The sequence below is a fragment of the Ranitomeya variabilis genome, chromosome 5 (assembly GCF_051348905.1).
Source record: "Ranitomeya variabilis isolate aRanVar5 chromosome 5, aRanVar5.hap1, whole genome shotgun sequence".
Lineage (NCBI taxonomy): Eukaryota > Metazoa > Chordata > Amphibia > Anura > Dendrobatidae > Ranitomeya > Ranitomeya variabilis.
Window position 1 is genome coordinate 363,673,991 of NC_135236.1, and position 13,323 is coordinate 363,687,313.

The 13,323-nt window shown below is 46.9% G+C and overlaps 1 protein-coding gene across 5 annotated transcripts in view; it reads right to left on the minus strand.

Moving 5' to 3' along the window:
* The window catches only part of TUBGCP6 (tubulin gamma complex component 6), a 96,366-nt gene that overhangs the window by 46,128 nt on the left and 36,915 nt on the right, over positions 1-13,323 (minus strand). For all 5 annotated transcript variants that reach the window (XM_077264908.1, XM_077264907.1, XM_077264904.1 and 2 more), the window contains exons 12-17: positions 11,580-11,661; positions 11,399-11,487; positions 11,030-11,145; positions 5,430-5,568; positions 5,231-5,338; positions 3,612-4,806 (exon numbers count right to left, since the gene is read on the minus strand). In XM_077264908.1, coding sequence (XP_077121023.1) covers positions 3,612-4,806; positions 5,231-5,338; positions 5,430-5,568; positions 11,030-11,145; positions 11,399-11,487; positions 11,580-11,661 — 1,729 coding nt within the window. The remainder of the gene's footprint in view (positions 1-3,611; positions 4,807-5,230; positions 5,339-5,429; positions 5,569-11,029; positions 11,146-11,398; positions 11,488-11,579; positions 11,662-13,323) is intronic.

The window sequence follows — 13,323 nt, forward strand, 5'->3', positions numbered from 1 at the left end:
CAATCTGGCGGTCAGAAGGGTTTTTGACTGATGAATCGTCTGACAGAGAGAAGATTGTTTTGGATGCAAGCCGCGACACGGCAGGATCCAGAAGGAGAAAGAAGTAAGCCCTTCACCAGATCCCTTGAGAAAGGATATTTAGCTTCCGTGGCTTTTTGAGCCGTAAAGCGCTTTTCTGGGTGCTCCCTGTGTTTTGGATAATATCCTGAAACTCAGGGTGATTAGCAAATATCTTTTGGACGCGTTTTCCTGAGAGGAAGCAGATTCATCGTCCACCATTAATGCCTGACCAATAGAGGAGTCTTGGGTTAAAGATTCCTCCGACTCATATATTGAGCCCTGTACGCTGCGACCCTCAGGGGAGGGGGAGCGAGAAGATGAGCTTGCAGAAGCTGAAGCTCGAGTGTGTACGGGAGATGGGGAAAGGGTCCTTTTCCTGGAACCCCGGGAGTCCCGTACAACGGTGCGCCCCCTGTGGTCGGACAGCCCCGCGCCGTTACCAGATTCCGTCGCAGCCGACGGAGGTGAATTCTGGTTTAAGGAGGACCCACGGAAAGAGTCCAATGCCTTCCAAGGATTCCACTGAACGTGCACGGCCCACTCAGGAGACGACATAGGAAGTGGCGGCAGAAGGCGGCTGCGCACTGGCCAGGTCACAGTTCTGGCACAAGGGGGTACTGTGGGCACTTGGCAAAGCAGACTTGCAAGTGGCACAAATGGTAAAAAATACAGTGTGCTTTTTGTCCCCTTTTTTTTTTTTGCGTCCATAGATTGAGACATAGTGAATTTCTATCTTCGATAAACCGCAGTAGCAGTTATGTGAGCAGGGAAGGGGTTAAGCTTTTCCCTATGTAGCGGAGCAGCTTACCCACGGTCCTGAACTGGTGTCCCCAGGGAGGAAGAGAGGGAGGTAGCGTTTTCGGCTGTATTTCCCTGCAGCAGTGGAGTCCCAAGATGGCGCCCGAGATTTGCAGGGCTCTTCTCATTCAAAACGAGAAGCGCCTGAACAGTGGGCGGGGCTCCGGCGTGGGCGGGGTTTTTGAACTGCGGCCTAGTCCGGCTGGAGAAGCCGGGGACTAAATTAGTGGAGCCGGCCGGCGAAGCGCTCTGGCGGCCGCGACGCCGAGCCTAACGATCGTCGCTGGCATCTAGCCAGCGGTACCTCTCCCCAGGGACCCGGACCGCTTCTTCCCACGCCGGCAGCGTGAGGAAGATAGTACTCACCGAAGGAGGGACCACCTCCAGCTCAATCGATCCTCCCTGTGTCGGGGGACGGAGAGCCTCCTGAAGCATGCTTGCCTTCTCAGGGGACTTACAGCTGTGCCTGCCGCATGGAGATTTTGCAGGGTTCTTCTGCGCCTGCCACAGGGGGCTTACGGCTACTGTGGGCACTACGAGACGCCAAGATGAGGGCTTGAGTGTGGTGGAGCCCGGGAGATGCACATAAGAGGTATACTCCATGTGCTCGCCATCTTACAGGGGGGAGAGCGGGACCGTATAGGAACCGTCGCCCTAGCGTAGATTAGGCGTGCCCCATACGTCGCAGGAGAGGGACGGGGAGGTATACTCGCCGTGCTCGCCTGTTGATGGTTCGGGGGAGAGCGGACCCTATTAAAAAAGGAACCCGTCGCCCCCTTCACTCCGTTAAGTAAAAAATTAAAAATTTACAGAAAACTAAAAGAATAAAATAAAAATTAAAATAAGAAAGTTGGGGCCTGAAAACAGACCCAAGTGCCTCCTACAGACACTAAGCAAGAACTGGTTGAAATTGTATCCAGTGAAGGGGTGTATACTGCAGAGGAGGAGTTAATCTTTCTGTTTACTTAGTGTCCTCCTAGTGGCAGCAGCATAACACCCATGGTCCTGTGTCCCCCAATGAGGCGTAGGAGAAAAGGAACACTGCACTAGACAAACAGTAAACACAAAAAATGTAACATAAAAAAAATATCCTGCCAATTCCTCCTACTTTTTTGATTCGATTTCATGTCATCTTACATTGAAAGCCAAAGAAAATTATCTATATATATAATTGTCTAAGGGTTTTTCTGTCTGTCTGTCTGTCCTGGAAATCCCGCGTCTCTGATTGGTTGAGGCCGCCAGGCCTCGACCAATCAGCGACGGGCACAGCATGGCGACGATGATGTCATAAAGGTTGCCTCACACAGGGTTAATGCCAGCGGTAACAGACCGCGTTATGCCGCGGGTAACTCACTCCGTTACCGCCGCTATTAACCCTGTGTGACCAAGTTTTTACTATTGATGCTACCTATGCAGCGTCAATAGTAAAAACATCTAATGTTAAAAATAATAAAAAAAAATAAAAAATCATTATATACTCACCTTCCGCTGCCTTTCCCCCTCCTCCAGTGACCGCTCCATGCAAGCGGCAGGTTCCGGTGGCAAGGATGGTATGCGAGAAGGACCTGCCATGACGTCACGGTCATGTGACCGTGATGTCATCACAGGTCCTGCATGCCTGCGCGAGAAGGACCTGCTATGACGTCACGGTCATGTGACCGTGACGTCATCACACCCTGGGACCGGAAGCTGCTGCCTGCACCGCACACAGGCGACAGAACTACAAGGGGCCCTCGGATGGTGAGTATATGTTTATTTTTTAACCTGTGACATACGTGGCTGGGCAATATACTACGTAGCTGGGCAATATACTACGTGGCTGGGCAATATACTACTTGGGCTGTGCAATATACTACGTGGACATGCATATTCTAGAATACCCGATGCGTTAGAATCGGGCCACCATCTAGTATATATATATATATATATATATATATATATATATATATATATATATATATATATATATATATAAATCATCTTTTCTGAATGTCTGGCTGTAAAGGCACTAGCTGCAGCAGAAGCCCCACCCACTGCAAAAAGAGGGAGTGGCTTCAGCTAGTCACCAGTTGAAGATGGAATTGATTAACCCCTTTGTTTTTTTCAGGATTTCTGTAAACCTTACTGTTTCAGGATCATGAAGAAATTGCTGCAGACTAACAGGGCAGCTAGGTTTCTTATTTTATTTAAAGATTAATTTTTAGGCCTCTTAATATGTTTGATAGCGTGCTACCATGGACAATAAAATATGTAACTGGTGGCTTTACAACATCTTGCACAAGGAAATTATAAATTTATTGCAAAGGGCATTTCTGCCTATTATAAACTAATCAGCAGGGGTCCAACTACTTGGACCCCGTCTGACCTTATAAGGAATCTGTCACCCCCTGGAATGTATATAACCTATAACTATTGTGTGATGACACAGCCCTTAATTTTAATTATATAATCAGATGTCCATTTTTAGTAGGCCAGGAGACATAGGCTATTGGCTAAACGTTGACTACTAAATTCATGTGTTTTCCTTCGGTTGGTCAAGAATCAGACTATTGTTCATATTAATCTGAACATTAACTCTTCTTGTAGGCTGATTTGATGATTGTGAATGGCTGCTGGTTACCTCTTATAACCCCAAATTTGCAGAAAGATCCTTTTATGTTAATATTTCAGCTTGAGAAGCTGAACATACCTATATGGTGTTGTTATATATGTAATTCTAGATGTAATAGCCAAGTAAGGTATTTAATAATTACCTTCTTTCATGTTTTCTTCATTTTCTTTCCCACTTGGTGGTGTCAATACAGCAGCAGTGTCAGAGGAAACTGTATTTTTAGAAGGAAGATCTTCTGTTTCCGAGGTTTCAGAAGTCAATCTATCACCATACAACACATTCTGAACTGTAGAATCAGAGGAATGGCCGAGTCCTGATTTCAGATGTGGAGACACACTGGTTTCCACGGTGGGAGACCATTCTCCAATTTTAATGCTTGAATGTGAGGCATGGCCAAAAGGACTCCAGCGTGGTTTTGTCTGCTCAGCGTCGGACACGAGCTCTCCAAGTTGTATATGGGATTGTGAAGCATGTCCATGTATATTCGACCTAGGTCGAGGGAATAAAACATCAGACACATTCTCTCCAATCCTAATATTCACATCAGATACATGGCCATGGCGATTCCTCCGGGGTCTAGAAAGTGTGACGTCAGACACATTTTCACCAATCTTGATATTGGCCTGAGATGCATGGCCATGGACACTGTGCGTTGGTTTTGAATCCTCTATATCAGAAGAATACTCTCCTACCTTTATATGGCCTTCTGAGACATGGCCATGAATATTCCATCGAGGTCGAGCAGTCTTGATTTCAGACATGTATTCACCAATATTTATGTGGGAATCAGAAGCATGGCCATGTTGGCTAGCTTGCGGTTTGGGCAGAACAGTATCAGGAACATATTCTCCAACTTTGATACTGGCATCTGATGCATGCCCATGGATATTCCAACGCGGCCTTCTAGGTTGTTCATTAGATACATATTCTCCAATCTGAAGGTGTCCCTGAGAGACGTGTGCAAATGACACTGGCTTCAAAACTGTGTTAAAGTCATACTCACTTACAGGAATAACACTTGATGTATTTGTAGAGTCCATGCTTTCTGCGGATTTTGGCAGGTCAGAACCTATAGCTTGTAAAGCATCGTCAATGTGACCCTGATCTACAATTAGCTGTGTGTCCTGGCTCACCGTGGATGGTATAGGAAGGAAATCTTCAAATTCCAGAGCAGGTATGTCCACATTTGTGCCATCTACTGCTTGGTCTGGAGTATTTATGGAGTCTGTTTTCTTTTCAGGGGTTGTAATTACAGTCTTTTGCACACACATAAAACTCTCATGTCTCAGTTTTTCAGTTTTGATATTGCCCGAAGACATATTTTCTGATGCAAGCGTCTATAGAACAGAATATATGAATAATTAAAGAAAATACTGTTATTACCACATACACAGTAATACAGTAATAGATCAACTGATTCAAGTTGTCATAAATTACATGACTGGCTGTTATATGACAAATGAAACAAAGGAAAAATGAAGACAATCTATTAAAACGTGAACCACTGGAAGTGTCAGTGCTGCTAATACATTCAGTCCCCAGAGATCTTCATTATTTCTCAGGGATCGAAGAACCTCGGCTCCTATTATACAACACATCACATATTAAATGTGGTAAAAGGGGGTGTCTCATCAAGTTAATTCCTCTCCTCCTTGAGGTATATGCATGCCACGGAGCAGCAATGTAGATGTACATTTACCATAAAAATGTTCTAAATGTAACAAAACAAAACCCTGACAAATATAAAATTGCATGTCATACCATATTTACTTGATCTCTTGATGGGTTATATGATTCAGGTGCAGGATCAGAGGTTCCAGGAAGTATCTGTTGTGTAGATGAACCCACTGGATTCTGTTCAAGCAATTCCTAAGTGAAGGAGCATAATGAGCATCAAGACACTTCAGAGAAAGACTCCTCGGTAGTATACTAATCCACAATGACAGCAGGAACCAAATACCTGTAAGTGGTTTTCATCATCCACAAAAAATTTCAGGCGAGCAGTCTCTAATTTATGACGCTGCAGCTTCCATAGAGCTCTCTGTTCTTTCCGAGTGGCCTCTTCGGATAATCGACTGTAATGCTGAACCAGTTCTTGTCTGTAATCAAATGAGTAAGAAAACTTTTTTTTTTTTAAATAAGCCATTATCAAAATCCAATACAACAGATTCCTTATGCTGAATCCAGCATAACCCTCTTTTTCTTCCTACTTTCTGTTCTGTTATGATCTAGAAAAAATATATACCGGTATGTAAAAAGAAAATAATGCAGCTATAGAAATAGAAAAAAAAAACTGGAATATAAGCTGGTATGCATGCAACATGTAGGCGCATGATCAGACTGGCCACTAAACAGACAAAACCCGAGATTAAAACAAAATGAGGAAAAATACCCAGCAGTAAATAAATAGCAATAGTGTATGAAAACAACAAAGTAAGTTTGGGAGCAGAGCCCAATGTAGCGACAACATGCTGGTGGTTATGGACAAGAGGGATGTCCTTTTCTTGACCACCAGATATGGTGATGGCAGCACCCCAACCGCTGTACGAGGTTCCTCTACACAGGTTCCCAAACCAGACTGTGTGCTGGGATGCAATAAGAACATGAGGGGAGTAGATCTCTCTGATCAAGTCCCCAGCCCTACAATGCCATGTGGAAAGTTGTGCTTCCCTTCATAAAACAAAATGTCTGGATGTACCCTGAGGTGCTCTCGCACAGTTTGTACATTTTAATTCCGTACCTGGCCCTCTTTCTAGGCAGGTATTGCCTGAATTTTTTGCCTCACCTTGCGGTGTATTAGAGACTCATCTATGCAGATGTCCCTTGGGGAATATACTCTTCAGGAAATTAGTGGCTGAAGTGATCAATGACCAGCCTAACTTTGAAAAGTCGGTCAAAGTTGGAGTCATCTAGGGGTGGACACTATGTATTATTGTTGTAATAAAAAAAATTGAGAATGGCCTCAAAGCGTGCCTAGGACATAGCCATATGAAAAACTAAGAGTGTTCTATAAAACACTACAGTCCAGAGCGACTACGATCACTGGACCTGGAATTCCTTCAGTCTTGATGACCCTCGGGAGTAAAGGAAGTGGGGGAAACGCATACAGAAGACGAAACTGATGCCACTGAAGGACCAGAGCATCCGCCCGAATAACCTCTGGATCCTGGGACCGAGCTATGAACTCTGGCACCTTGGCGTTTAATCTTGATGCCATCAGATCCACATCCGAAGTCCCCAGCGATAACAGATCTCTTGGATGACCTCCGGATGGAGTGACCACTCTCCTGCGGCAAGACCCTGACAGCTGAGGAAGTCTGCCGCCCAGTTTTCCACGCCCGGAATGTGCACTGCTGAGATGACTGAGTGGTTCCTCTCGGCCCAGCAGAGCATGTGTTCCACCTCGCGCATTGCCACCCTGCTGCGCAAGCCCCCTTAGTGGTTAATATATGCCTTAGCCGTGGCATTGTCCGATTGTACTTAGATGGGATGACCCCCACCAGGAGGTGATGGAACCGCCGCAGGGACAACCGAATCGCCTGGATTTCCAGCACGTTGATCGGAAGGCGCGATTCTCGAGGTGACCAGCGCCCCTGGACAGTGTGATGACAGAAGACAGCTCCCCAGCCGAGAAGACTGGCGTCGGTGGTGACCACCAGCCATTGGACCGGGAGAAAGGATTTCCCATGGGTGAAGAAGACCGTAACGTCTACCACCTGAGGGCCTGCTTGACCCGCAGAGACAAGCGGAACAACCAGTCCAGGGTGAACGGGTTCCCGTCCAAGGCTGCCAGAAGCGCATGCCGCAGAGGACAGAGGTGTAGCTGGGAGAAGGGAACAGCTTCCATCGCTGCCACCATCTGCCCAGGAACCCCATGCCGAATCGGATGGAGTGAAGATATGGGCGACAAAGTGCCCGGCTCCCTGTTGAAGGGCTAGGACCTTGTCTCGAGGGAGAATCACCAACCCTCGGGAAGTGACCAGGGTCATTCCTAAAACGGATATCTGCTGAGCTGGGGACAGGGGAAGATTTGTTTAGGTTTATCAGCCAGCCCAGGCGAGAAAGTGTATCCAAAGTGATACGGATGCACTCCGCACAGGCTTGGAAAGACGGGCCCCTGATTAGGAGGTTATCCAAGTATGGCAAAATGACCACACAAGAGAGTACAGAATGGACATGACGGCCGCTATGACCTTTGTGAACACTCTGGGAGCGGTGGCGAACCCGAAGGGCAAGGCTGTGAACTGGAATTGTTCCTTGCAGACAGCGAAGCACAGGAACTTCTGGTAAGGGGGGGTGGTGGTTTGGTGAAAAATCGGGATATGGAGATAAGCATCTCGGATGTCGATGAATGCTAGGAACCCCCCTTCTCCAGCGAGGTGATGATAGAACGGAGGGACTCCATCCTGAAGTGCCGGACTTTGACAAACTTGTTTAGGAGTTTCAGGTCCAGAATGGGCAGCACCATTCCGTCCTTCTTTGGAACCACGAATAGGTTCAAGTAGAACCCCTCGTTTTCTGGGACCGGACCAGGTCTGGTTGGTCCTGTATGAAACCTCGGGGCCCTGTCCCCAAGGGGGGAGCGCCCCGATCCGGAAGAGGTGGTTGTAGTGGACCAACTGGGATTGCAGCGAAAGGACCAGAAACGTGCCTGATGCTGACGGCGGAAGGGTAGCCTAGTCTTCTGCTGGGGAAAGAATTTACTCTTCTCTCCTGTGGAGTCAGAGATAAGCTTATCCAGCTTTTCTCCAAATAAACGCCTGCTCTGGTAAGGCAAAGATGTAAGGGACTTTTTGGACGCAGAGTCCGATTTCCATTCCCTGAGCTACAGTGCCCGTCTGATGGTGATGGTGTTTGAGGCTGCAAGTGCAGCACAGTTAGCCACGTCCAGAAAAGCCTGCACCAAATAGTCTCCGGCCAGAGAGATCTGATTGGCCAGATCCGCTGCCTCGTGGGGAAGGTTACTATCCTGAATGGTTCTGGTCAGGATAACTGCCCAAGAAACCATAGCTTTAGCTACCCACATCGCGGCAAAAGAAGGAGAGAGTGCCGAGCCCGAGGCTTCAAAAACTGAGCGGGCAAGATTCTCTACGTTATGGTCTGTGGGTTCTTTAGTGGAGGAACCATCTGGTAAGGAAATGAGTGTTTTGGTGGCCAAACGAGTTACAGGTGGATCAACTGGAGGGGATTCGGCCCATTCCTTCCGCAGATCTGATGAAAAAGGGGTATCTCGCCTCAAGAGGTTTCTGACCTGTGAAGCGTTTGTCCGGTCACTCCCTATGCCGCCGAACTATGTCCTTGAAACTCAGGATGGTTGGAGAAAACCCTATGAGGGCATTTGGTCCTCTTGAAGGACACCGTGTGTTCCGGGGCAGAAAAAGAGTCCTCGTCAACCTTCAGGGTCTGGTTGACAGCCTCAATGAGAGATCCGGTGAGTCTAGGTCGAGGAGCACGTCAGACTCATACTCAGAGCCCTGGTCGCTGCGAACCCCTGGTGATGGGGAGCGAGAAAAGGAGCTCATGGATGTCGAGGTGCGAGAGGCCCCGGAGACGTGCTATGGGTCTGTTTTCTAGATGCCCAAGTATTTTTTTTTACTGTGAACGGCCCCTGCTGACCTACGGTTCCCATGAAGTAGGGGAACCCTTTAAGATAGGCAAACGAATGCCCTGACCCGTGGAGGGATCTTGGAGGGACTTAATCGTTTTAGCTAGTGAAGCCATGGACTGCAACAGTGACGAAGCCCACTCAGGGCGACTAGGTACACTGGGGTCAGTAGCGGCGGAGGGCTCCTGAGCGCATTCGGGATCACAGGCCTTGCAGAGTGGCGTATTCTGTCCCCATGGCAACGAAGTCTGGCAGATGATACATGAGATGAAAAACACTGTTTTGTTAGCCTTTCTGGATGTCTTAGAGAGTGATGTGGTGTACCCCAGTATGTCCCTGATCCTGCTAATATGCCCCAATAGGGGGGCTTGTGGCTACTAAGCCTCAGTGATTATTTCCGAGAAGAGCCAATGGGAGTATCACAGCTCAGATCTTACCCAGGGTCCTGTGGGCCCTGTGAGATGGTCCTCCCGGTGTTTTGTGCTCCTCTGAACAGGCCACTTGAGTAGGAATCTGGCCGGAAGATAAGATGTCCGCCAGGAGTCTGCAGTTGTGAGATGCAGCCCAGTGGAGAATCCCCGTGTGCAGTGTGAAGCTGCACGTGTAGAGAGGCGGCCGGTAGGAAAAAAAAATGGCCACTGGGATTACCAGAAGGTGGTCTCTCGGAGTGAGAGGCGCCAAGTGCGTGGGCAGAGCCGCAGGCATGACACAATCAAGTGGGTGGAGTTTCCAGGTTGCGGCCTAGAATAGGCCAAAGCCGGGGCCTAATTTTTTTGGTGCCGTCCGGAGCGCGCCCGGGGGGAGAGGAATCGCCCTGGAGGATAGCGGGTGGGCGCTACAGGAGCCCTCCAACCAATTGTGACCTGGGCCCCCACTTACCCACGGTGCCTGTTGTGAAACCATCAGAGAAGAAGCACAGGGCCTGGATTGTCCTGCCTGCAGGTCAGCTGCTGTAACGTGGACAGTGCAGGGTGCCCTCCATCCACCCTCCCATTGGTCGCGAGTTGGAGAGGGACCGTCCGCCTCCTTCCATCGCCACTGTTTATCAGTGCTGATGCAGTGGGGGCCGCACGGACTCCATAAGTGCCTCTGGACATCCTAGGGGTTAACCCCCCCCAGGATGGAACAGGGCCATTGGTTCGGCTGTAATAAGCCTGGCTGCAGAAGGAGGTACATGGAGGCGGCGACACTCCATGTTCCCGTCTGTTGATGGTATGGGGAAAGCGGTGCCCTGAAGAGATCCGTTACCCCTAAAAGAGAGCTCAGGCATACCATAGTCAACGGTGCAGGAGGGGGTACATGGAAACGACACTCCACATTCCCGCATGTTGTTGGTTTGGGGAGATCGGAAACCTGAAGGGATCCGTCACCCCCTGTAATACTTAAAAAGATTAAGAATAAAAAATTGTGGTCTGAAGACCAGACCCATGTGCCTCCTACAGACACTAAGCATGAACTGGTTCACCTGGAGCCAGTGTGTGGGGTGTATACTGCAGAGGAGGAGCTAATCTCTTGGTGTTTACTTAGTGTCAGCCTCCTAGTGGCAGCAGCATAACACCCATGGTCCTGTGTCCCCCAATGAGGCGAAGGAGAAAGTCGGCTTTTTTACCAATTGGATGAATTATATATTAAAGCTCAACCCCATTTAATTTAATGTGGCTTAATAATTGCTTATTGCATTTTCTAACAGAAAGAAGCTTTCTTGATAACACATCTCTGAATTGTGAGTAGTGTAACACGTCTCATCTCTAGAGAAGGGTGGAGGACAAAAAAGTGGAAAGGACATTGATCTCATATTTTAAGCATATCCCATCAATATATTATTGGCGCACCAAACCTTGAAAAATAAAACAGGCAAAACCCGCATTCTGGTGGTAGATAAAAATGACTTGCTAGATGACAGAATTTATGCAAAAGCAAAGTATGCACATCAATGGTACAATGAAATAGTCTACCTTGCTTTCAATTCTAGTTCCTCTTCCAATGCCTTTAATCTTTTCTCACGATCACGTAGCTCCCGAGCATAGCTGAAGTCATCATCAGTCTCTTCCTGTTTGGCTGCAAGTCGTCTCTTTGTTCAAAATTGAAAAATTGCAATAAATTTTACAAATAACAATGGTATCATTACCAATCTCTAGTTCATGCAGTACTTCTTGGACAAGTGCTAAAATCTCTTTATTTTAGTGATCGCTGGTGGTCACAAGGATGGAAGCCTAAAGCAACTGGTAACAAATCTATTTAAGTGGTAACAGAACCATGTTAATCTGCTAGGGAGAAAAATGAGGCACGTTATATGATCCTTTCAATCCGCAATTTAATCTAACCTTTTGATCTTTCTCAAATTGTTCCTTCAGCTTCAGAAACAATTCCCTTTTTCTCGAGTCTGAAGATATTCTCACTGCCAACTGCTGATCTAAAATAAAATAAAAGCAGCAAAGTTAAAGAAAAAAAATGAAAAAATAAAAAATACTAAAAAAATGGCTTTGATGGGCTTAAGTATCAAACCTTTATAGTCTTCTAGAAGTTTTTCTGATGTTTCACGAGCCTGAATAATTAAATCCTGCTTTGCAATTTCCGCTTGTAACTCCTACAACACAGCAACATAACTACAATTATGTATTCTACGTGAAAGCTAAGGTTTAATAATTTTATTTTGAAGCAATACATTTTTATGGTACAAAACAACTCTACAATTTACCACCTTTTAGCTTTTTGGATTAACAATACAAAAGGACAACAATACGCAACATATAGGTTCCCCTATTCTAAGACTAGTGCTAGGCCATGAAATGCCCATGTGTAAATTGACATGCCAAAGATTAATAAATCCGATAAATAAATTTCCTTCTTATTTTATACATAATTTTCTATTGCATTTTTTTCATTTTATGCAGGAAGCAGCCAGACCCTTTTTTGTTGGTTGGGTTTACTGGGGTTCTGTCCTTGTGGGGTGCACTTCTATAGTGCTGGGCAGCCCGCCTGATCTAATAGTATGGGCGTCCTCAATAGGCTGTAAGCCAGACACTGTGCATCACACGTACCTGTTTGACTGGCACCTTATACAAGCCTTATCTGTGTGCATTTTTAATACTACACAGCCACCCCCTCCTCGAATTGGTAGGTTTGTGAGTGGTTGCTCCATCAGGATTTTGCATCTTTGCTGCCCCGTCTTTATCACAGGGGTCTACTGCATCCTGCAAGTGCATTTGTAATCTGACCTGGTGTTGGTAAGGCGGTTTCTTTTCTGTGATGTTTTTTACAAAACTGGACTAAAGGTACCTTCACACATAACGATTTCGTTAACGATATCGTTGCAACGTCACGCTTTTGGTGATGTAGTAACGATCCCGCTTAACGATCTCGTTATGTGTGACAGCGACCAACGATCAGGCCCCTGCTGGGAGATCGTTGGTCGTAGGGAATGATCAGGACCTTTTTTTGGTCGCTGATCACCCGCTGTCATCGCTGGATCGGCGTGTGTGACGCCGATCCAGCGATGTGTTCACTTGTAACCAGGGTAAATATTGGGTTACTAAGCGCAGGGCCGCCGGTGACGTCACCGCTGTGCTTTGCTTTACGGCCGGCGCTGACAGTCAGTGCGGGAAGCTGACGGCGGGGGACGTGACAGACATCGGAATGTGAGTATGTTTTTTTTTTTTTTTTTTTTACTTTTACAATGGTAACCAGGGCAAATATCGGGTTACTAAGCGCGGCCCTGCACTTAGTAACCCGATGTTTACCCTGGTTACCCGGGGACTTCGGCATCGTTGAAGACAGTTTCAACGATGCCGAAGTCGTTCCCCTGATCGTTGGTCACTGGAGAGAGCTGTCTGTGTGACAGCTCCCCAGCGACCACACAACGACTTACCAACGATCACGGCCAGGTCGTATCGCTGGTCGTGATCGTTGGTAAGTCGTTTAGTGTAACGGTACCTTAAGGTAAGGCAAGGACAGTGTGGTTTGTTTCTTTAGAATATTAACCTACACCTGGGAAAATGGGACTTACTAGTAATTGGATTTACCATGGAGAGAGAGGATCCAACTCCAAGGACAGGAAACCTATAGCTTTAAAAGGCAGAGCCTCTCTATATGCTTCAGTGGTTTACAGAGTATGAGAGGAGCTCCGTTTAGTTTAATACACACATAAATATATACATATTTGGCAATATAAATGTGCTCTTGTATTTTTACCTCCACTTTCCTATATATAAGAACTGTGAAAAACATCTAACACACGACCACAGAGGAA